At 46.6% G+C, this 22,782-nt stretch overlaps 1 protein-coding gene across 4 annotated transcripts in view; it reads right to left on the bottom strand.

Annotated features, from left to right (window-relative positions):
• Positions 1-22,782, bottom strand: part of ttn.2 (titin, tandem duplicate 2) — a 165,846-nt gene that overhangs the window by 118,915 nt on the left and 24,149 nt on the right. For all 4 annotated transcript variants that reach the window (XM_028433819.1, XM_028433820.1, XM_028433821.1 and 1 more), the window contains exons 38-62: positions 11,477-11,755; positions 10,623-11,186; positions 10,141-10,422; positions 9,779-10,057; positions 9,422-9,703; positions 9,036-9,314; positions 8,497-8,784; positions 8,127-8,405; positions 7,738-8,019; positions 7,319-7,597; positions 6,964-7,242; positions 6,485-6,763; positions 6,105-6,392; positions 5,750-6,028; positions 5,235-5,516; positions 4,758-5,036; positions 4,393-4,671; positions 4,023-4,301; positions 3,650-3,937; positions 3,283-3,561; positions 2,751-3,032; positions 1,255-1,533; positions 863-1,144; positions 478-756; positions 13-300 (exon numbers count right to left, since the gene is read on the bottom strand). In XM_028433819.1, coding sequence (XP_028289620.1) covers positions 13-300; positions 478-756; positions 863-1,144; positions 1,255-1,533; positions 2,751-3,032; positions 3,283-3,561; positions 3,650-3,937; positions 4,023-4,301; positions 4,393-4,671; positions 4,758-5,036; positions 5,235-5,516; positions 5,750-6,028; positions 6,105-6,392; positions 6,485-6,763; positions 6,964-7,242; positions 7,319-7,597; positions 7,738-8,019; positions 8,127-8,405; positions 8,497-8,784; positions 9,036-9,314; positions 9,422-9,703; positions 9,779-10,057; positions 10,141-10,422; positions 10,623-11,186; positions 11,477-11,755 — 7,314 coding nt within the window. The remainder of the gene's footprint in view (positions 1-12; positions 301-477; positions 757-862; positions 1,145-1,254; positions 1,534-2,750; positions 3,033-3,282; positions 3,562-3,649; positions 3,938-4,022; positions 4,302-4,392; positions 4,672-4,757; positions 5,037-5,234; positions 5,517-5,749; positions 6,029-6,104; positions 6,393-6,484; positions 6,764-6,963; positions 7,243-7,318; positions 7,598-7,737; positions 8,020-8,126; positions 8,406-8,496; positions 8,785-9,035; positions 9,315-9,421; positions 9,704-9,778; positions 10,058-10,140; positions 10,423-10,622; positions 11,187-11,476; positions 11,756-22,782) is intronic.

Below are 22,782 nucleotides of genomic sequence, written 5' to 3'. Positions count from 1 at the left end.
TAATAAACTGACCTTTAACAACCAGTGAGGCTGAAGTCTCACTGGAACCGGCCTTGTTAACAGCTTTGCATTTGTACACTCCAGAGTCAGTTAGTTTCAGTGTCGGCACTTTGAGCGTGCAGCTGTTGTCGCTGAATGAAATCTCATGATTTGGCCCGCTCTTTACTTCTTCTCCGTCGTGGTACCATGAAATGGTAAAGGGCGGGGAGCCCGACACTTTGCACTCCATCTCTCCAGCATTTCCAACAACTGTGTTGCAATCCTTCAGCTTCCGTGAGAACGTTGGAGGAATGGTTTTATCTGTTTAGGAGGGAAACCAGCGGTTAGGAAGATTCAAAAAGGCTGAGCCTGAAACCTCAGCGGCCTTTGGGTTAAGTCAGGTTGTATTTAGATGTTCTGAAGGACCGCTTGTGTTTAGATGTTTATCCTGTGTTACATATTGTGTTACTCTGCGCCACGTTAGAAGAAGAGACCAACCTAAGACAGTGAGGTTAATTCTACTCAGGTCCTTTCCGACTTCATTCATAACCTCAAACGTGTATTCCCCAGAGTCCATTTTCTCAGCAGAGAGCACGTTCAGGCTGGAAATCATTCGAGAAAATGAGATTTTGTATTTTCTCCCAGAGGCCAGCTCCACGCCATCTTTGAACCACTTGGGTATGAGCTCTGGAGTTCCACACACTTTGACCTCTAGGGCAGCGATGTCACCTGCGGTCACGCTCAGCGCATCAGGCTTGTCCACTATCTTAGCGGGCTCTGGGTAAACAGAGAAGGAGCACAACATGTTTTTAATGGAAACCTGCAGGGGGAAAAGTAAAAGAACATAGATGCAAGAGAAAGAGAGAATTATATGATTACAAACCTAGAACAGTCAAGTTAGCGAAACACTCCACACTCCCAGCATCGTTTCTGAGTTGGCAGGTATATTTGCCTGCCGTGGTTGCATCGGCCTTAAAGACTTTAAGTGCGACCTGGTTGTTCTCAAAGGTGATTTTCCTGTTGTCACCATCCCTGAGAATGTGATCCTTGTCTTGAACCCAGGACACAGTAATGGGTTCAGAGCCTTTAACAGTGGCCACAAGGGTCACCTCCTCTCCCAGTATCACTGTCATGTTTGACAGTTTCTTCACAAACGACGGCGGCTCTGAAGAGAGGAGAAAAACAGCGCAAAAGGGAAAGTCAGCAGGGTGACAAAGTAACCTGGAAATCTAATCATTCTGATTTTCATTTGACACGAACGCAGTTTCTACTGACCTCTGAGTTTAAGTGACGTCTGGCAGGTGTCACTTCCTACACTGTTTGAAACTTTGCACTCATATTCGCCGGCGTCTGAGGACTCTATTCCAATGACATGCAGCGTCGCCGAGCTGCCCTCGCTCACCATCTTATACTTCCTGCTCTCCATCAGAGGTTTCCTGTCTTTGAACCATGTGATCTGGAACGGAGTTGTACCACTCATCTCGCAGTACAAACTCACGTCCTTACCCTTCAGCCCTTCAACGGGCTGGGGTACTTTGACAAAAGATGGGGGGTCTACAAAAAGATCAGGAAACTGTTAAAGCGGCAAGCACGGGGAAAACTATCCAAAACTACATCTTAAAGCTGGAACCCATAAAACAAGAGGGTGGAGTGGTTAAGGTTGTTAACGTAGCAGATTAGGGCAGGGTTATGGGGCTACAACTGGGATGCTACATTTGCTGGGATAACAGAACTACAGAACTACTACTAATGGCAGATTGGATATCGTTGAGTTATCAGATGAAGGCGAAGCTACAATCAAAGCAGGACCATGATTCATTAAGGTTTAGTAAACTAAAAGGCAGAGACACTAAGAAGCTACCTCTGAGGCTGGTTTAGTGCTTTGATGGCAGAGTTAATGTAGGATCTGTGAGTGAACATTTGATGGTTATAATGTTAGAATAATAATAATAAATAATGATAATGATGATGTATTGGTCTTATTTGATGTGTTTTTGCTGGGCACTCAAAGCACTTACATTGAGATGCATTATTCATTCACACCACCTACGGCCTCTCCAACCACCGCCGGTTCATTCATACACGTTCATACACCAGTGAGTGTGTGAGGCAATGTGGGTAAAGTGCCTTGCCCAAGGACACACGACAACGACTAGGGAGGAGTAGGGTTCAAACCGCCAACCTTTGTGGTTATTGGACGACCCACTCTACTGCTGAGTCACCGCCGCCTATAGTTATAACTGTGCCTGGCAATTGACAAAATGGCAGCACCGTGTCCGTTAGCATGTAGTTCTTTGGAATTTGTTGATAACTGCTACTATGTAAGACAGTGCAGGCTTTGGGAAGAGGAGTTGGTTCCAGGTGGCTGTTGTGTTAAAGAGGAACTACAGTTGAGAGCTGAGAAAACAAAACTTTTTTTATGGATCAGAGGTTCACCTTTGACCTCCACTCTAGTTATCCTGTTCGCTGTGTTATTCTTGTTTATTTGTGGAATTTATTGGATAATAAAATGGAGTTGTGGTAGAACTACATTTCTGTTTGTGTTTCCACTGTGGTGTAGGATCTGACCAGCTCTTGAGATGATTGATTCTCTCACACACCTATTAGGTGACAGATGTTACCTCTGACCTGTGCTGCTTATTCCATCTGAATTTGATCCATATTATAGGTTCCAGCTTTAAGCACTACAACAGAACTTAACCGAAAACCTCAACAACACACTGAACAACCAGTGCACCAGAAATGATGTGATTAGTCAGTGGGAGGCTGACCTTTAACAGTAAGTGTGGTGCTGCAGCTGACACTGCCAGCCTCATTCTGAGCCTCGCAGGTGAAAACCCCATCATCATCAAAGCTGCTGGAGAGCAGTTCCAGGACTGCTACCGAGTCTACAAATGATGTCCGGAAGTTGCCCCCGTCTGTGACCTTGGTGTCATGTTTGTACCAGGTCATAGTCAGAGGAGCCGTGCCACTGACTTTGCACTCCAGGCGGAGTGATGCACCCCGCTTCACAAACTTAGTGGCAGGGAGTTTCAGCACAAACTCAGGTGGTTCTGGAAAGCCAAAACACAGACATGTTAGCCACTGGAAGCAAGTACGGACACGTCAGACAGACAAACAGGATGTAAGCAGATGAGATAAGCTGTGATGTCTGGACAGTGATGGGTTAGCATGATGGCTGTAGACAGTGCAACACAACGGTCACAAACAGCTGTTTGTGAGGAGCGTAGAGCGGTGGAAAAGCTGGGAGGAGATGACACATGACAGCCACACAAGAGACAGTTTAAATGATGTAAATCCAACCTTTGACTGTCAAGTCTGCACTGCAGCGTGCAGAGCCAGCATCATTGCTGACTTGGCAAGAGTACACTCCACTGTGACTGACACCCACTGAATAGAGCTCTAAGAAGCAAGACAGCCCGTCCAGGCCTGTGAAACAGACGGGCCCGGTCATCAGCTCTGTGTCATCCTTGAACCATTTGACTGTGAAGGGCGGAGTTCCCTTAAACAAGCCTTTGAAGCGTACTGTGGCATTTGGAAGAGCAGCCTGGGACTCAGGCAGCGTCACAAAGCAGGGTGGTTCTGAAGGCAACAAGATCAAGCAGGTTAAAGACATACTCACCTTTGATTTAAGACTGCATGACCAGTGAGGTGAGGAGCACCGTCTAACCTTTCACCATCAGAGATCCGCTGCATTTGCAACTTCCTGCTGCATTGGTCAGTTTGCAGGCGTAAGAGCCAGCATCGGATCTCTCCAGCTGTTCGATCTCCACAGACACTGAATTGTCCTGCTGGATGAGTTTGTGTTTCACACCACTAGAGATTTTGGTTCCATCTTTCAGCCATTCCACAGAGATGGGCAGGGAGCCAGATATTTTACAACAGATCTGCACAAAGGAGCCCAAAACCTCGTGCATTTCTGTGAGGGGTTTGATAAAGCTCGGGGCAATGACTTGTTCTGTTATTAAAAGAATAGTAAGAGAGGAATCAGACGTTGTCAGCATGACACTGCAGAGTATGCAGCAGTTTTATATCAGACCAACCTAGCACGATGACTTTGACTCTGCAGCTGCAGCTACTGATGTGGTTTGCCACTTCAAACACGTACTCTCCTTCATCCTCTTTCTGAGCAGCCTGAATCTTCAGGCTGCTGATGTTTTTGTCAAATGCCAGCTTGTGCTGCCTGATGGACTGAAGCTCCCTGCCATCTTTCATCCATTTCACTTTGAGCTCAGGGGAGCCCGTCACCTTACAGTCCAGACTGACTGGGTCTCCAACTGTAACCTTTATCACCTCAGGTTTCTCTGTGATTTGAGGAGGCTCTACAATGCAAAGGCAAACATTCATCAAACATCTCACCAAGTCAACACCATGAAAAAGGTCTGATAACCAGGTTTAGGTGGGTACAGTTACCTTGCACCGTGAGGGTGGCAAAGCACTTGTCCTGCCCGGCCTCGTTCACCACCTGGCAGGTGTACTTCCCGCTGTGAGTGGCCTCACAGGCAGGAATCCTGAGAGTGGCCACATTGTTCTCAAATGTTCTCTCTATTTTTGGATCCTCCAAAATCCAATTCTCATCTTTCTGCCATTGTACAGAGAGAGTCGGAGAGCCCTTCACAACACACTGAAACTCTGCTGTTTTACCCAGAACAGTGGCCGTGTTCTCAGTTCTCTTAGTAAATGTCGGTGGTTCTATCAGACAAAAATAATGAAACATTCCAGTAAACTGTCAGTTTACACCTCAGACATAAAGATCTGGATTTGTAGGTTTGACCAACCTTTGAGGCTTAGCGTAGTCTTACAGGTACAGCTTCCCACCTCATTAGAAACGGTACACTGATATTCACCCACATCTACGGCATCACACTTATGCACTTCCAGACCTAGTGTGCCGTTCACCTGGGAGAAGCCATGTTTGGCACTAGGCTTGATCTCCTTTGCATCTTTGTGCCATGTTATATCAAATGGGCCTGTCCCAGAAACCTGACACTCAAAACGAGCACTGGAGCTCCTCACAATGTCAGCTGGAGCCAGTTCTCTGATAAAGGATGGTGGTTCTGAGATGAGAGAAAATGAATCGACACTTTAACCGACACTGCTATTTAAACGGAATTAAACATCTGACTATGGAAAGCGTTAAACTTCTAAAGACAATGCCAATTAAACAGCAGATAATCAAGAAAAGTCCTCAGTATTTATGAAAGCACTGATGTGACCACTTCCTAATGGGCATCATATCCTCGTCCACAACTAACCTTTGACCTTGAGTTCCATGCTGCAGCTCTCACTGCCAGCCTCATTGCGGGCCTCGCAGTAGTAGAGGCCACTGTCTTTGCCGTCTGCCCCACAGACCTCCAGAGTAGCTACTGAGTTAACAAAGGTCATCTTGTACCGATTGCTGGGGCTGATCTCAGATCCTTCCTTGAACCAGTAGATGTCGATCTCAGGTGTGCCAGTCACCTGGCACTCAAACACTTTACTCTGACCGGGGCGTACCACAGACATGCGGGCCGGAGTTCGGGTGAACTTAGGAGGAACTAAGAAGTAAAACAAAGCATTAGAGGAACCATCTGCCAAACTAGGCCAGGAAAACAGTGTGTATGCTTCCATCCAAACGTTGCTCATATTTGTGCAAGATGCAAGAGGTTTCATAAAACAGTCCCACTGTAAAGGCAATCCTGCCCTGAGCCATCAACACAGTGACAAGACTTGGCTGGAGGCATACCCACTATTCTATACAAAAGCTCAGTTCCACACAAAGACGGATAACCTTTGACAAAGAGCGTCGCCTGGCAGGAAGTGGAGCCGACGTGGTTCTGTATCTCACAGACGTAGTCTCCAGAATCAGAGGTTTTGGCAAAGAAGAGCTCCAGAGAGCTGGAGGTGTTGTCTTTGATGACAGAGCAGTCAGTGCTGGATAAAATCTCTTTCTTGTTCTTAAACCACTTGATGGTCAACGGTGGCGTGCCAGAGAGTAGTACGTTAAACTGGACCTTTGAGCCCGGCAGAACATTCATAGACTCGGGCTTCTCCAGAATACACGGTGGTTCTGAAAAACAAAAGCCGATCAATGCTTGCACAGCGAAGCTTCCTTTGTGAGACGAATATCTGTCGCAGAACCAAACCTTTCACAAACAGGATGCCGGAGCACTGGACGGTTCCTGCTTTGTTTTTAGCGATGCAGGTGTAGCTGCCGCTGTCTTTAGTATCAAGCTCAGTGATTTCCAACAAAGCAACATTCTCAAAGAAGGTGCGTTTGTGTTTGTCATCCGTCTGAATCTCCTTCTCGTCTTTGTACCACTGAATGCTTATTGGCAGGGAGCCAGAAACCAGACACTCCAGATGAGCAAATGATCCTTTGATACCTTCTGTCTGTTTCAGTTTTCTTGTAAAAGATGGAGGAATTAGTTGATCTAACAAAGATGAGAGACAACGTGCGTGAGAAGAAATGTCCAGCGTGAAATGAGAGAAACTTTAAATTCTCCACTCGCACACATTAACTAACCGAGAATGGTGAGTGTGGCCTCACAGGAACTTTGGCCAACATCATTTGAAACCTCAAAGATGTATTCACCACCATCACTCTTCTCAGTTTTCAGAATCTTGAGCACAGAGCTGGTGTCTGTGCTCTGAACTTTATATCGCTGGCCCGAGATCAGCTCCTTGCCAGCCTTTAGCCATCTGGCCTTCAGCGGTTTAGTGCCGCAGAATCTGGCCTCCAGAGTGGCCGGATCTCCCTGAGTCACACTGATAGACTTTGCCTCTTCTGTGACCTTAGCTGGTTCTGTGATGTCAAAGAAACAGTCAGCAAAGACCCCTACACTGATATATAAAACCAAGACATCATGTCAGAGACAAACTAAAGACTCTGAAGGTGCAATCAGTCCTCATCAACTTCTAGTGTCACACTTTTCCACAACGCAACAGCGTCTGTGTGACAAATGGACACAATGATCACACCTGTCCTCAACTATCTTAACCAACCTTTTACTGTCAACACAGCAGAGCACGTCTGGCTGCCAGCCTGGTTCTGCGCCTGGCAGGAGTATTTGCCGCCATGTTTACTCTGTAGGTTGATGATATGCAGAAGAGCCATCTGGTTCTCATAAGAAATCTGAATGTTTTCAGCCTCTTTGAGCTCATGGTTGTCCTTCAGCCAAGACACAGTTATGGGCTCAGTGCCCTTCAGGGTGCACTGCAGAGAAACCTCGCTGCCCAGCAATGAACTGAGGTTCTCAAGCTTTCGTACAAATGACGGTGGATCTACAAGGAAAGAATTTCATGTTACTCCTACTAGAATCTCTGCTATATATTACCCTGTAAGCCTGTCTAAACCAACCTTTTAGTGTTACTTGACAATCACAGGAGGCTCTGCCCACTTCATTCTCAACTGTACACTGGTACAAACCCACATCTCCTGCCTCTACTGCAAGCACCTGCAGGACCACCAGGTCGTCTTTCACAGTGATCCTGTGTCTCTTGTCATTCCTAATCGCTTTAGTGTTTTTACTGAATGACACAGTGAACGGGGCAGAACCAGAGACCTGGCACTCCAACATCATCTCAGAACCTTTCACCATGTCTTTTGGCTCCAAGCTACGCACAAACACCGGTGGTTCTGAAAGAAAACAATGTGCATGTTGGTGTAATACACACTGAACTACACAATCCAGGCACACCAGAGTACACTGTGAAGTCACATGTCACAATAAAAACTAACAGAAAGAAAGTGAGCCTCTAAACCTAAACTGAACCAACCTTTGACTGTGACTGTGCTGCTGCAGCGGTCACTCCCTGCCTCACTTGAAGCCACACAGACATAATCTCCACTGTCCCCTACAGCACTATGGGATATTTCTAGAGTTGCCACCAAGTCAGTCACAGTCATCGTGAATTTAGGACCAGAGCTGATCTCCATTTCATCTTTGAACCATTTGAAAAGGATGACGGGGCTGCCCGTCACTTTGCATTCCATCCTGACCGAGTCGCCGCTGGTGACGAGCTTAGTTGCGTCAAGCTTCCTCACAAACACAGGAGGCTCTGAGAGAAGAGGTTAACATTCATTATGAGACAGAAGACATGATGTCAGCATCACATCACTGACGAGACATTGAAGACGTTCATGCAGCTGCACTGAAGACCGGCACCTTTCACGAAGAGGGCCACAGTGCAGTCCACCTTCCCAGCATCATTGGACACTTGGCATGTGTATTTGGAGGAGTCACTGGGCTTGACAGAGTGAAGCTCCAAGGAGCTTGAAGAGGCATCTTTCTTTATGAAACAAGTGCCTCCAGTTATGATCTCTTTTTCGTCTCTGAACCATTTAACAGCCAAAGGAGCCGTTCCAGTGAAGGTTGCTCTGAAGGCAACAGTGCTTCCTGGTATGACATCCTGGTTCTCTGGTTTCTGTTTGAATACTGGGGGCTCTGGAGACCATTCACAAAACACATTAGCATTTCACGTTAACACAAAATCATACAACACAAAGAAGCACAAAAGAAGCCACACATTCATAACCTTTGACATAGAGCGTGCCGCTGGTTTCCTTGAAGCCCGCTGAATTGGTGGCTCTGCATTTGTAAACTCCAGAGTCGGCCTTCTCCAGCCGAATGACTCTCAGCATAGCAGAGCCGTCTTTGAATTCAGGCTGGAATTTGGCTCCAGACACAATCTCCTGGTCATCTTTGAACCAATCTATCGTCATGGGCTGGGACCCAGACACTTTGCAATCCATGAAGACATCATTACTAATGTTACCGTCAACTCTTTTCAGGGACTTGGTGAATGTTGGAGGCATTATGCGATCTGGTTGTTGAAGAAAAAACATCTCATGTACTTACAGTTTCACACTGGTGAATCCAAAACAAGACTGCACACTCATCATATCTGAGAAGCCTCAGCTATCAGGCTGTAGCTTAATGTTCCAGGAGATGTTGGGAGCTATAAACATTATCGACAACTAGACATCCGTGAAGTAAAAAACTGTTAATAACTACGACCTCCCATATCAGCAAAAGCATTATCAGATGTTAAAGAAGCAGAAACCTGGAGCTAACCTAGGACAGTGACCGAGCAGGTGCACTGGTCTTTTCCAACTTTATTGGACACCTCCATCTTGTACTCTGACGTGTCTCCTCTTTCTGCTGTAAGAATCTTCATGGTGGCAACGTTCTCCTTCAGAGTCATCTTATATTTACGGCCACTGATCATCTCCTTCCCATCTTTAAACCACTTCACTTTGAGCTCTGGGCTTCCAGAGATAGTGCACTCCAGTGTGGCTGAGTCTCCTGCTGTCACACTGATAGACTCTGCAGGTTCTACAATTCTGGCAGGTTCTGGGATAAGACATTATAAGTCATTAAGACACAGAGTTGGGACACACCAGACTAACAGTCCAAAAAAAAAAACCCTCAAATGTAAAAGCATCACTACATCATCTGACCTTGCACGGTCAAGGTGGCTTCACACTTCTGCTGGCCAGCCTCGTTCTCTGCTTGGCATGAGTACTTCCCACCATGGCTGATGGTAACTGTTGTTATCAACAAGCTAGCAACGTTGTTCTCAAACACCATTTTGACATTTGGGTCATCATCTCTGAGCACTTCAGAGTCTTTCATCCATGTTACAGTGATGGGAGCCGAGCCTTTAATGGTTCCTTGTAGCTTCACTGTGTTTCCCAAAACTGCCGTTACACTCTCAACCCTCTTTGAAAAGGTTGGCGGCTCTACAAAAACACATTACAGGTAAAAAGCTGAATCTGAACCCCAGATAAAGTCACTAACAGTTGAGGTTTACTAACCTTTAAGTTTAGCCACAGCCTTTGTGATGACTTTCCCCACATCATTGGCTATCACACACTGATAATCTCCAATATCTGCACTTTCAAACGTCTGGATCTCCAACCTTGAGAAGGAGTCCTGGCAGATTATTTTATACTTCTGATCACTGGTGACAGTTTTCTTATTTTTTAACCAGCTGATTTCAAAAGGAGCAGTTCCTGTGATTTCACACTCCAGCTGAGCTGCTGCTCCCTTCACTGCCTCTACTGTCTGCAGCTCCTTTCTAATGGATGGCGGCTCTGGATGTTACAAGAATAACTGAAGTTAACCAGAGTTTCTCTGAGCTGGGAAAGGACTACAGAAGTATGCAAGATCCACAAACCTTTAACGGCTACCAGGGTGCTGCAGCTTTCACTGCCAGCATGATTTGACACCTCACAAGTGTAACTGCCGCTGTCTGTGACCACAAGGTTCATTATCTCCAGAGTGGCAACCCCATTCTTGAAAGAGATTTTATATTTGTCCCCATCACTAAGCTCCCTCTCATTCCAGAACCAGTGGATGTGAAGTTCGGGTGACCCTCTAACAGTGCACTGTAAGCGTGCAGCTATAGCCTGTTTCCATGTAATCTTAGGTTCCATTTTCTTGACGAAGGTAGGAGGCTCTGAAACAGTGATTTGGTAAAAAAAGACCTTTTAAATATTGACAAAAGACAGAAACACCAAGACAAGAGAAATACAACACAAAAGACAAGAGGATAGCAGTGCGAAGTGTTAGCATCAGCGTGGCTGAAAACAGTCAACATAACCCGCCAGCTCAGTGTATGTCTTTAAAGCTACCAGAAAGATCACTTTCAGATCTTACCTTGAACTGTTATTACAGCCTCACAGGATGAGCTGCCAGCCTCATTTGTGGCTGTGCACACATATTTCCCAGTGTCCTTCAGTTTGGACTTGGGAATTTCAAGAACAGCGACCTTGTCCTCGAAGGACAATTTACAATCCATGCTCTGGTGGACTTTTTTGCCATCCCTTGTCCAGGTGACGGTCACACCAGTGTCCTCGTTCACCTGGCACTCCAGCCTCAGCGGGTCATTGACAGCGGCTGACACTGGCTCAATGATCCTAACAAAGCTCGGCTTGTCGATAACCTTGAGCTCTGTGGTAAAGGTGGCAGTGCCGACACTGTTGGAGGCCTTGCACAGGTACACTCCCTGATCAGTCAGCTTAAGACTCTTAATGTGAAGAGAATACTTGTTCTTTTCACACTTCATGACATAGTTCCCTTCAGAAGATACTGCTATGTTGTCCTTATGCCAGACAACTTCCATGGGTGAGGATCCAGTGAGCGAACACTGGAACGCAGCTTGTTTCCCCACATACAAAGACATTGGGTCTGGTTTTGATACAAAAACAGGGGGGTACATCTCTATGGAGAGCAGGTAGAAAATACAAAAAGTTTAACAGCTTTTAAAAAGTGGGAAAAGTACACCAACATCAGAAATGAACTGTTGAACTCGGTGATCGATGTAGGTATAACAGGAGAAATCTGATCCTCAACATTAAATGTGACACCAGGCTGAGTCCAGGCTGGAATCATCGCTTCCATACTGGACCATAGTAATTCAGGGTAAAACATTGCATGTATATAATTCTCTCTCTCTCTCTCCAACACACAGATACAACAGCACTGAGTAACAAAGTCCCACTGGGTCTTACCAGTAACAGTGAGTGAGGCCGTGCAGCTGTCGGTGCCGTGCTTATTTGAAGCCTTGCAGGTGTATTCGCCGCTGTCGGCTTTGACAGGGTTCAGGAGCTCCAGAGAGGAACTGGTGTAGCGGCTGAGGATCCGATACTTCTCACTCTGTCTGATCTCAATGCCAGATTTGTACCATTTGAAGGTCACATCCGGAGCATCCTCAGTCTCACATTCGAACTTTGCCTGGCTGCCGACGTTTATGTCCAGCGATGCGGTTTTCTGCCTAAACACAGGCGGCACTGAGGCACATGACAAAGTAAAAGGCAAATATTAGTGATTAAATCTGCAGCAGCTCTTGTACAAAATAATGACACACGTCAGGAACAGGAAGGGTGGAATGTACAGCAATGGTGGCAGACAATGCAAGAGTGACTGTGGAGAAAAACAGCGAGAACATGAGCTGTGTCCCAGCTGAGAGGCTGCATCCTTCCAAAGGTGTGGACCTCAGGCACAGGCACTGAAGGTTGCATCAGCAATGCGTCCTTTGCAGGATGCAGCCTCTGGACTGGGACACAGATATAGTTTAAGTACAAGCTGCTCGTGAGATGCTCGTTGTGATTGGTGATTCATTGTTAGGGTTCCAGCTAAAAGGAGAAAAAACAGTTTGTAAAAGTTGAAGCTTGTGGAAGCATGCAGAGAAACACTGGAAGTATGAAGAGAATGGACCTAAACAATGTGAAGGCATGGATTTGAAAAAAGAAACCTGCTACCAGTGACATGCCAAAGTGACCATGAAAAGACCATGAAGGTTTCCTAAAGACCAGGACCACGACAACCATTATAGTGAGACGACAGCTGAAGCACCATGGCTGTGATGCCTCTCGTCTTTAGGCAGTTACTGACCACACAGTGATGTGGAACAGAGGAGACACAGTGAGTTAGTACAATCCTGTGCCTGCTAAGAGTCCTCATGCTGAGCTGTGACATGGACATAGAGACCGAAGTGAAAGATGCATAATACTTATGTGAGGAGGGTTTTGAATGAACGGATTCATGTGGATGATTAGTGGCTCACACAAAATGAATGAATGAATGAATGAATGAATGAATGAATGACATTGATTTGTTTCTGTCAAACCTCTTGAGACCACAGTGAGTCTTGAAGATGTTGTTGTCCTGCCGGCTTCATTCTCAGCCTCACACACATATTCTCCTTGATGCCTCTCCTTGATAACTTTGTTGATAACCAATGTGTATGTGTCATGGTCTTTAGAACACTTGAACTCTTTGCCAGATTTCACCAATTGTCCATTGAAAAACCAGTTTACCTTTGTGACATGCTTTATGGTTGTGCTAAAGATTGCTTTGCTGTCTTCTTCCGCTGACAGGTCATCCAGGGAGGTAACAATCTCAGGGTTTTCTCTCTGTTCGGGCCTGGAAACTGTGATCTCCTCTCTGAAGCTTTCCGCCTTCTCCTGTTCAGTAGGAGCGCTGGCGGGAGGCAGGCCAGTGGTAGCAATAGCTGCTCCCACATCTTTTTCTCTGGCCTTCACCGTTACCGATCTCACCTCCTGTCTTGACACTTGCACCGTCTGCTCAAACGCCAGGTGAGCCTCGGTGGAAATTTTGACCTGGGATGAGACGGACTGTTCCATCTTTGCAGCCTTGGCTTCCTGCACCACAACCTGTTGCTCAGCTGCAGCACATTCAACTGCCATTCTAGACTCAGTTTTAAGTGCAGCAGCCTGAGATTCAACAGCGGTGAAATCCACCGCACTCTCTGCCACACTGACCGTCTCCACCATGGATGACAGCACCTGTTTAGCCTGAGCTGAGATCACCTGCACCCTCTGAGGTTTGTCTAGCTGCATAGTTCCTGGCTGTTCTGAGGTAAGAGCATGCGCTTCCTGGTACACCATGGAATGGAAAGCTGCCTGGAGTTCAGTGCGGAGGTCTGCTGTCTGAGGGTAATTACCCTCAAAGGCCAGAGTAATCTCCATGGGGGCACTTGTTGTTGTGATCAGGTAGGTAAACATGGCTCGTCTGGGCTCTCTTTGAACCTTCACCTCCTGTACTTCCACAGCCTTTAAGTTCCCTACAACATCCCCCAGTAACACCGGCTGGTCACTGGCCACAGCAGACTGCAGAGCGTCTCTAAGCTGGCGCCGTATATTCAGGCTGGATGGTTTAGGGATCTGAATCACAAAAGTCATCTCTTTAGGAAGAGTTGTGCTGTCTTTAGACTCCGGTGCAATCAGGGACAGTTTCGGCTGTGTGCTGACAATGACTTGGCTGGATTCAGACTTGGTGATCTCCTGAGAGAGCTCACCTGTCAGCACTCGCTTCTCATCCATCATGATTGACTGCCTGACTGACTGACCCTCATGGATCTGAACAGCAAAGTCCTGCTCTGCTGCCTCCAGAAAGACACTGCTCTCAGTGGAGATCTCTTTCTCCTCTATCTGGATTAATTCGGTGGGAACCTTTGGCTCCATGGCTGAGAGGCATGTGAATCTGTCCACAGCTGTCAGACTCTCTGTGTGTCCTTCCTCTAAGGCTGGACTATCTGCCACACTAGTGACATGCATCACATTCCACCGGTCCTCCTTCTGCACCAAAGCTCGCTGCTGCTTGACGTCAGTGGTGAGCGGTGTCTCTTTTGGCAGCTGCATGGGCTGGTAGGAAAGCTGGAGGATATTTTGAGGCTTGGGCTCAGTCCGAACCTGAGACTGAACTCCAGTCACACACAAATCCAGGTCTGAGTGATAATCTGCTGTGAGTTCTCTTCTCTCCTCTGAGATAGCTGCATGGCTCCTTGTCTTTTCCTGTTTTTGTTCTGCCACCTGCTGGTCAGGCTTCACTATTGTGAGAATAGCCTCTTTTGGTAGTACCTCCACAGGCTGGGTTGACTGGAGGTGCAGCAGAGTAGGAGCCTCTTTCTGAGGCTGGATGTTCATGGTGCTTGCCTTGGACTCCAGCTCTGATGTGTCCTCACAAACTACTGTCCTCTGCTCATCCTGGCTGACAGTGTGGAGCAGAGTGGGACTCTTCCGAGACCCTGCCTGCTCTGGTACTGGCTTCTCACAGGTAAATCTCCTCTCAGATGGAAGGAGGTCCTGGTCTGTGATAACCTGTAGATGCAACAACTGTTCTCCTTCTACCTGTGACTGAATTGAGGTGGCGCTGTCCAAACCTGGCAGCTGCTGCGTTGGCTCGGCCTGCAGCATCTGCTTCTCTTCAGCAGTTAAAGCTGATTTAATCATTTTATCCTTACAGAGACGGGCCGCCTCCTCAGCAGGTCTCTGCATGGAGAGCCTCATCTCTTTGGAGAGAGTCTGTTGAGACTCGCTGACTGAGGCCATGACAGGCTGATGCTCTTCCTTCCAAACAGAAGACTTCAGGGCAGATTCTGCTGTTGCTAGTTCAGTGGTGTGGCCTTCTGAGAGGACCCGTTTTTCTGCGGACTGGGCAGAGTATAAAATCTTAACACCTTCCTTAACCTTGTAACCCTTCTCTTCCTGGGGTCTGGGGATGTCCTGAGACTGCTCTTTCAGAATGGACAGCTGCGACTCCACTTGATGCCCACTGACTAGGTGTTTAGGCTCCGCAGTGGGTCTGACTGCAGCAGATTTCCTGTCAGCCAGTGGCTCTGTGCTAACAGTAGAAAGTGGGGTGAGCTCCTCTGCAATGACTGACATCACCTTCGACCTTTTTTCTCTAGCTGCCTGAAGCTCAATGACCTCAGGGCTTTGAATGCGATCGCAGTGTTGCTCCGTGAGGTCCTGACTCTCCTCAACAGATGATGTAAAAGCTGCCATGTGAAGCTGTTTGCCAGGAACAGCTGACACTTGTGGGGGGTGGGTGGGGAACACGGACACCCTCTCCTCTACCTCATGAGCCTGAAGCACCGCTGCCTGGTGGGTCAGCCTCTCGCGATGAACGGTGGCAGCAGAGATGTCGAGCTCTCTGAGGGAGCTCACCTGCTCACTGGGAATGATCTGCCTGTCCTCAGTCCCAATGGTGTAAACCATCTGATCTGTCCTTGCCTTATCCTGACCTGGGAGACTGACCTGGTACAAGCGAGACTCCGTTGCCTGTTCTGTCACTGAGACCTTATAGCCTTTCTTCTGAACTGTTGTCATTTGTTCCTGTTTTCGAGAGACAGAAACCGATTCTCTAAACACAACAAGCTCTGCACTGCAAGCTGCATCGCCAAACTGGTTGGAGGCTTTACATGTGTATAACCCGCTGTCTTCCTGTTTGACACTCTTTATATTGATGTAGCCAGATCCATCTTGGTTGGTAATAATGATACAGTTTCTACTGGGCTGGATCTGGAAAGCCCCCTTGAACCACTTCACTACAGGGGTCGGATCACCACTGGCTTTGTAACTAAAGGAGACCTCTCCTCCTTCTGAGCACCTCACAGGCTGGATCTGAACTGTGAAGGAAGGAGGCTGACCTGTGACCTTAAACATCTTCTCAACCCATTTCTCTGCCTGACTGACATCAGGCTTTTTCACCTCAAGGTATGTGGTACATGTTGTCTGACCAAATCTGTTGGTGGCAGTGCACGAGTACTCGCCTTCATACTCAGAGGAGACCTGTGTGATCACCAACATGTACTCCTCCTGCTCCTCTATCATCTTGAAAACAGAGGAGCTCTGTATTACTTTTCCATTGTGAGACCACTGAACAGTGGGCTTTGGAAGGCCGGACACCCTGACACTGAACCTGGCTGTTTCTCCTGAGGTTACAGCTGCTGGGGAGAGCTGCGTAAGGAAAACTGGCTTTTCTTTCTTCTTCTCCAAAGTGGAGGAGTAACGTTTGGACTCTGGCTTGAGTTCAAGTGTTTTAGTTTTCTGTGGTAAGTGGACACCGGTGTAGTAGGTTTCCTCTTGTTCTTCCACAGTGGTGATGGTGGTGCTAACATGCTCTGTCGAGAAACATTGAGCAAGACTGATGATAATATCCACAATAAAAGAAGCTTTGATTATAACAATAACTTGATGAATGCAAATATTCTCAGTCAACAAACATTTTGACAGACGCTGTCATTGTGTGAAGAACTTACTGATGATGATGTTTCCACTTAAAAAATAACATTACATTAAATCTTAGCTTAAAATTATTGTAATGGTATCTGACAAGTGAAGACAAAGATGAAACTTCAGACGAGTATTGTGAGCACTTTAACAAACGTTCGGGTTATGACTCAATTTTGCAGTGGCCCTGAGCCTTACATGCTAAGTGATGCTAGGTGATATTTTCCAGTGTATACATTTTTGTGGCCACCTTCAAGAAAAACAGTCAACAGTCGTTCACTCGTTGCTTGTTTCTCTGGTTACATTTTAGACTTTTGTGTGTTGATTTCTATTTTAAGTTTTTTTCTTTTCCAAGACTTTAAATCGAGACAACTGAACTCAAGGATTTAGGTTTGAAGACATTTCTCCACTCTCTCGAGTGGCCTCTTAGCTCTGCTTTAGTTTTAAGGTTTTGTTTTTAACTCTTCAGTCATTCATTTTTAATATTAAAGCAGAATCCATCACAGCCTAAACCTCTGAGATGAATGACACTCAAAGAAACAAGTCAGACTCTGACTTTACATCATCAAATACTTTATTGTATAAACTCAGACAAACCAACGTCTGTACAAAGAAATCACACATTTCTATTTCAGTACCAGATTTTCTGAATTGGCTGATTTTATGGGTACACACTTCTCACGCATAAACCCCTAAAATTACACATATTTACAACAAACGTATACTTTAAAAAAAAAGTTTCACAGTTTTATCCATTTCTTTAAATTACTTATCAATCAACTCTCTAAGTACTCCACCTGCTTTATACTCTCACAAGCACCATTCACAAGCAGCAAAATACTCACACACTCAAGCACATGAAAATCCAAAATGATCTGCTCCAACACCCAAACAACTTCATCATATCAAGTGAGCAATATGACAATTTGGAAATCTTCCAGATTTGTTTCTGATATTTTTACTGCCTGAAGAAAATAGGGCTGGCCTCTGGAAATCCTCACACAAAAACCTAGATTTAGACCATTTAATCAAAAAAGGTCAATATGTGTTTTTGTATATTTTTTGTGATGTTTTACCGCATCTAACTTTCATAGTTCTTCCAGTCATAAAAATGTCCAGGACCAAATAATAAAAAGCTCTTTCGGCTGCTGGACTTTGGATAAAACAGAGTGATTGTGTTGAGTGAGTGATTGATCACTAGTCACAAAGTTAGTGTTTCACAATGTTACCACAAAACAAAAGCAAACATAATCCAGATTTTCTACCAAAACCTTAAACACATACTAACAAGAAATGAATGAACAACTTCCAGTGGACTAACTGCAGACAACTATTTTCTTCCACGTTTCAATTTTTCACCAACATTTACACACTGTTTCCAACTACACAACAGGCTGATTGCACAGAGATAATTTAACTTTGAATGCATGTCATGCCAGGTAACATGGCCAAGACAGTGAAGTCATTGTGTTTTTGAGTCGTGGTTTCATATTGGTACAATTTCTGCTTACAACTAAAAAAAAAGAAGTTTATCTCAGTGCAACCAGCCTTCAGAACCACCGCCTCTAAAACACCTTCAGCAGCGCTGTAGTTTCAATGCAGCCGGCTGTGTTTTGGATTATGCACTTGTACTCTCCAGCATCACTCTGGGTCACGTTAGTAATGAGCAGATTGAAGTGGCCTGCTGTTTTCTCTTGGATTATACACCTGCTGTCTGTAACGCGCTCGGCGTCTTTGTACCACTCAGCGGTAGGGTTTGGCTTTCCATTAACCAGACACTGAAGGATCACGGGCGTCCCTACTGCTGCTGTCACATTAGTTAAAGGGATGACAAACTTTGGCGGTGTCTCGGTCACCTGGAACTGGAAGCTGCACATGTCCGAGGACTTCCCTTTGAACTCTATCTTGTCGTCTTTTGCTGGTTCAGCAAATACATCGAAGTTAATGCTGACGTATTTCTCTCCCTGTTCACTGGTTTCGTTGTCAGTGTTCGCCACCAACCTGACTGCCCGCTGTGATTCATCAGCCTCTTGCTCAAACTCAAATTCGAGCTCAATTTCTGACACCTGTTCACCATCAAACGACGTGTTGCCTACCATCAAATCAAATTTTTGTGGCTGGACTTTGGCACTTCCAAGGGACACGGCAGTCAGCTCCCTGCCTCTGGTCTTCCCTATAAAAGCCTTGGCATTTAACACCACCAGGGAAGCCCGACACAGAGTCTCCCCAACAACGTTAATGGCCCTGCAGCTATACACACCACTATCCTGTGGAGTGACTTTACAGACCTTCAGGAAATGGTTGTCTCCATCTGAGGAGTGCAAATACTTTTTGCTGTTGTGAGGAATCTTTTTGTCTCCTTTAAACCATGACACGATGGGAGATGGAATTCCCATCAGTGAGCATTCAAACATGACAGTGGTGCCCTCCGGAGTTTCCATGTCACAGATGGGATTGATAAACCTCGGAGGCATCTCGGTGACCTCGAAAGCTATTTTCAAATCATCATGTTCCTGGGTGACAAAGTCTACAGCACTCTCCTCATAAATACTTGGCAACACATCCAGGGAAATGACCATGCTCTTGTTGTCAGCTGTGTACTCAGGAATGGTGATGATCTTCACCTGTTTCTCAAATTCCTTCACCTCATTTTCATCCAGCTCTACTTCCAGCAGAATCTCCTGAGGGGACGGAGACCGAGAAGAGTCGTCTTCCTCCACATCAAACTCCATCACATGCTGATGGGTGACAGCAGGTGGAGCAGGCATGAACCTCACTTCCTGTGATACAACTACCACTAAAGCTACACTTCTGGCTTCCCCAACATAATTCACAGCCTCGCAGATGTACTCTCCCTGGTCAGCTTTTGTGACATTGTGTATCGTTAGGGAGATGCTATCACCATCTCTGTCCATTACCACTCTGTTGTCAGCCACCAGCTGGGTTTTGTTGCAGAACCACCTCACCTCAGGGGAGGGTAGACCAAACACCTCAGCATAAAACTTAAGGGAGTCATTTTCAAACACTCTTTTCTTTATGAGAGGTTTGAGGAAGGCAGGAGGGATTCCCTGCACCTTCTCCTGAAGAGTTCCCAGTCCTAAAGATCCTCTGCCCTGAGCAAGAAATCGACTTTCATCCACATTCATTCCAGCTGGAGTAGTTTCAATACCCTCATCAGCTGGAGAAGTCAGGAAGTGAACTGGGGAGAAGAACTTGTCACTGGAGTCACCTGTTGAGGACCTCTTATGTTCTATAGGGGAGAATGGAAACTCGTGAGGGGTAATAAACCTACCAGGTGACTCAGAACTGGGAGTATGGAGTGTCAAAGCAGACTTGGGAGTGTGGAAAGACTCAGCAATTGGCTGTGATTCCTCTGTAGAAGAGCCTGGGGTGTAGAACCTCTCAGCCACCTCAGCCAGCTCTTCACTTACAGTGCTGCCGATCTCTATGGACATCTCAGACTCAGGCGAGAGGGGCCTCCCCCAGTCTGTTGGAGGATTGTAGTAGTCGTACACAGCACCAAAAGTGACCTCCTCTTCCTCCATAGAGCCAAGAGCCACTGCTGATCCACCAGCTTCATCTGCTGAAGCCCCATCTAAGCTGCCCATTTCCTGTCTCTGAGCAGCTGCATCAAGTGGTCTGACCCTGGAGTCTACTTTAGGCTTGACAGACAGTGGTTCAGTTCCACCTTTCTCTTGTTCTGGGAGAGGCTCAATTTCATCCTTATCTACTATTTTCTCTGATACTTCTGTCAAGTCCATCTGAGGGTCTGGCATCTGAACAAAGGCACCACTGTCCATAGAGGGCTGTGGGATCATAATCAGCTGCTCTTCAGGAAGTTCAGCTTCCCCCATCAAATGCTCATCTGAAGCAACTGTGTGCTTCTCGACATCTGACAACCCTTCAATACTAGTGGCCTCAGGACAGAACAGGACCTCCGTGGTGGAAACATCAGCCTCACTTTGGACAGAGGAAGCTGTTGCACTGTCTTCCTCAGGTTTAAGAGATTCAGGAATTCTTTTAGGCTTTACAGCTTCTTCGGCTGCAGCTGATGTTTTGACAGAACGTTTTACTGTAGTGACTTTTTCAGACTGGAAAGGAATGAAGCTGCTTGTTCTGTCAAATGTCCGCACAGTCTCCACCCTCACCATCTCCACCCCCCCTGCCTCAGTCTGTTCGGTGACGCCTGCAGGTTTCTGTGGCTTTGGCCTCACCAGCTCTGAAGATACCTGCACCTCCTTTACAAACTGCTTTATTGCACCGCCACTTTCGGCTGTAACTGCTTCCTCCTTAACACCAGAAGGCAGGGAGCTCTCTAGGAGGACAGGTTTGGATACTACAGGAATCTGAGGGTCTTTGAGAGAACCTGCTGTTGTTTTAGCCGAAGCCAGTGCGTCACAATGTTCTACAGGTGTGCGCAAAAGTATCTGTTCCTGCTGGTCATGAGCTACGGCAGGTATATACTCCTCTGGGAACAGTGTTTCATTTCTCTGCTCCTCAGGAGAGGGGGATGTTTTTGATGCAGATGGTGACTCTGACTCAAAAGCCTGTTTAATTTGAGAAACTTTTATCACAGCTGCAGAAGCCTGCAGACCACAGCCAGACAGAGTTGGAGGCTCTTTAGAGAGACTAGGTCTAGATCTCAGAGCTTTGGTAGGCACCTCAGAGGGACCTTGTGAACTCAGAGGTTCACCTTTCGTCTCAAGTCCTTCATCCGCATGCTCTGAAGAGCGTCCAGATTGTGGAACTTGAAATGACACATCAGAGATGCTGTAAACCTCTCCCAGCGTATTTCCAGCAACGCATTTATACACGCCAGCGTCGGTGAAGGTAAAGCTGCTGATATAAAGCCTGTACACCTTGTCATCTACCTCAGATCGGTATTTTCCACCCGTGATGTCAAGACAAATATTGTCATAATACCATGTGACTTCTGGGACAGGTTCACCAGCAATAACGCACTCTAACACTGCAGTCTCGCCTTCAGAGCAGTTGACATTCTCTAATTCAGTGACCACACGAGGAGCTTCAGTAACCACGTCAAAGGAGAAAGTAAATTTGTGTTTGACCGCCTGTGACGCTCCGGCCTCGCCTGGCAGATCTGACTCTTCAAGAACCTGTGCTTTGCCCTCATTACTCTCCTCGGTCATCTCAGGGACTGGAGTGGCTGCTGTAATTCTGATTTCTACGGGTGAAGAGCTGAAAGATTCATCAGAGCTGCGGCGTTTTTGGATCACTGCCTGAGGCACCTGCAGCGTCGCCTTTCCTGAATCCATGTAGCTCTGTAGTTCCTTCTCTATCTGACTCTCCTGGGGTTCATCATCTTTCTGTAGCTCTTCTGTAACAACCACCTCCTGTGTTACCTCTGAAGCTCTCAGCACCTTTTTGTCAGAGACCTGAAGATTAGCACTGCAAATGGATTTGCCGTGTTTATTGGTTATGACGCAGTCATATGTGCCCTGGTGATCTGTTGTTGGATAGAATACAGTGAGCTTTGAGTTGTTGGATTTGCTTATGATATCATAGTCTGGGTTGTGGGACAGTGGGTGACCATCTTTGAGCCAGCTGACTGTGGGCAGGGGGTCGCCCTGGAACTGACAGATAAACTCTGACATCTCCCCAACTTTGACTTTGATTGAACATATTTTTTTCACAAACACTGGACGGGAACCTCCAACAACTGTGTCCCCTGACTCTGGAGGCTGGTAAACTCCCTCTTTCACATCCTCCTGAGGGATTCTCATCTCCTGTGTGGCTTCTTGTTCCAGGCTCGCTGCACTTGCTTGCTGACCACTCTCTTTTGCTTGGATCGATTCTCCACTTATTTGATCTTGTCTCATACCTGCAGAATCCTTCTGTAGTCCCCACTCTTCTTTCTTCCCTCTCTCCTCTCTTACCTCTGCCTGGAAGCGTTGCTGACTGGATTTATCAACAGTCATAGCATACTTCTCCCTGGAGTTCAAACTTCTCTCTGGCTCTCTGCTCAAACTATCACATGGACCACAAACTGGCGAACTTCTCTTCACTGAGGAAATCTCTCTGGATGGTTTTTGAGGACTGTCTCCGTGGGCAGAAGCTAGTTCATACCCCTCAGAGGGCAAACGAGTGTGCTGGGTTGGACAGTATCCCTGAGTTGGTGAAGCCTGACGACCCATTTTACTGTCTGCAGGAGTAATAGGCACACCCACGTAGTAAGCTGAACTAGTATCTTCAGGAGCATGCCTTGTTAGAGATGGCTCGTACACTGCAGCATGAGCTGTAGGTGTCGCTAGGTTTGCTGG

Source organism: Parambassis ranga, chromosome 21 (assembly GCF_900634625.1).
Source record: "Parambassis ranga chromosome 21, fParRan2.1, whole genome shotgun sequence".
In the NCBI taxonomy this organism is placed as follows: Eukaryota; Metazoa; Chordata; class Actinopteri; family Ambassidae; genus Parambassis; species Parambassis ranga.
The sequence above is the reverse complement of the archived record's forward strand: the minus strand, read 5'-3'. Positions and strand labels throughout refer to the sequence as shown.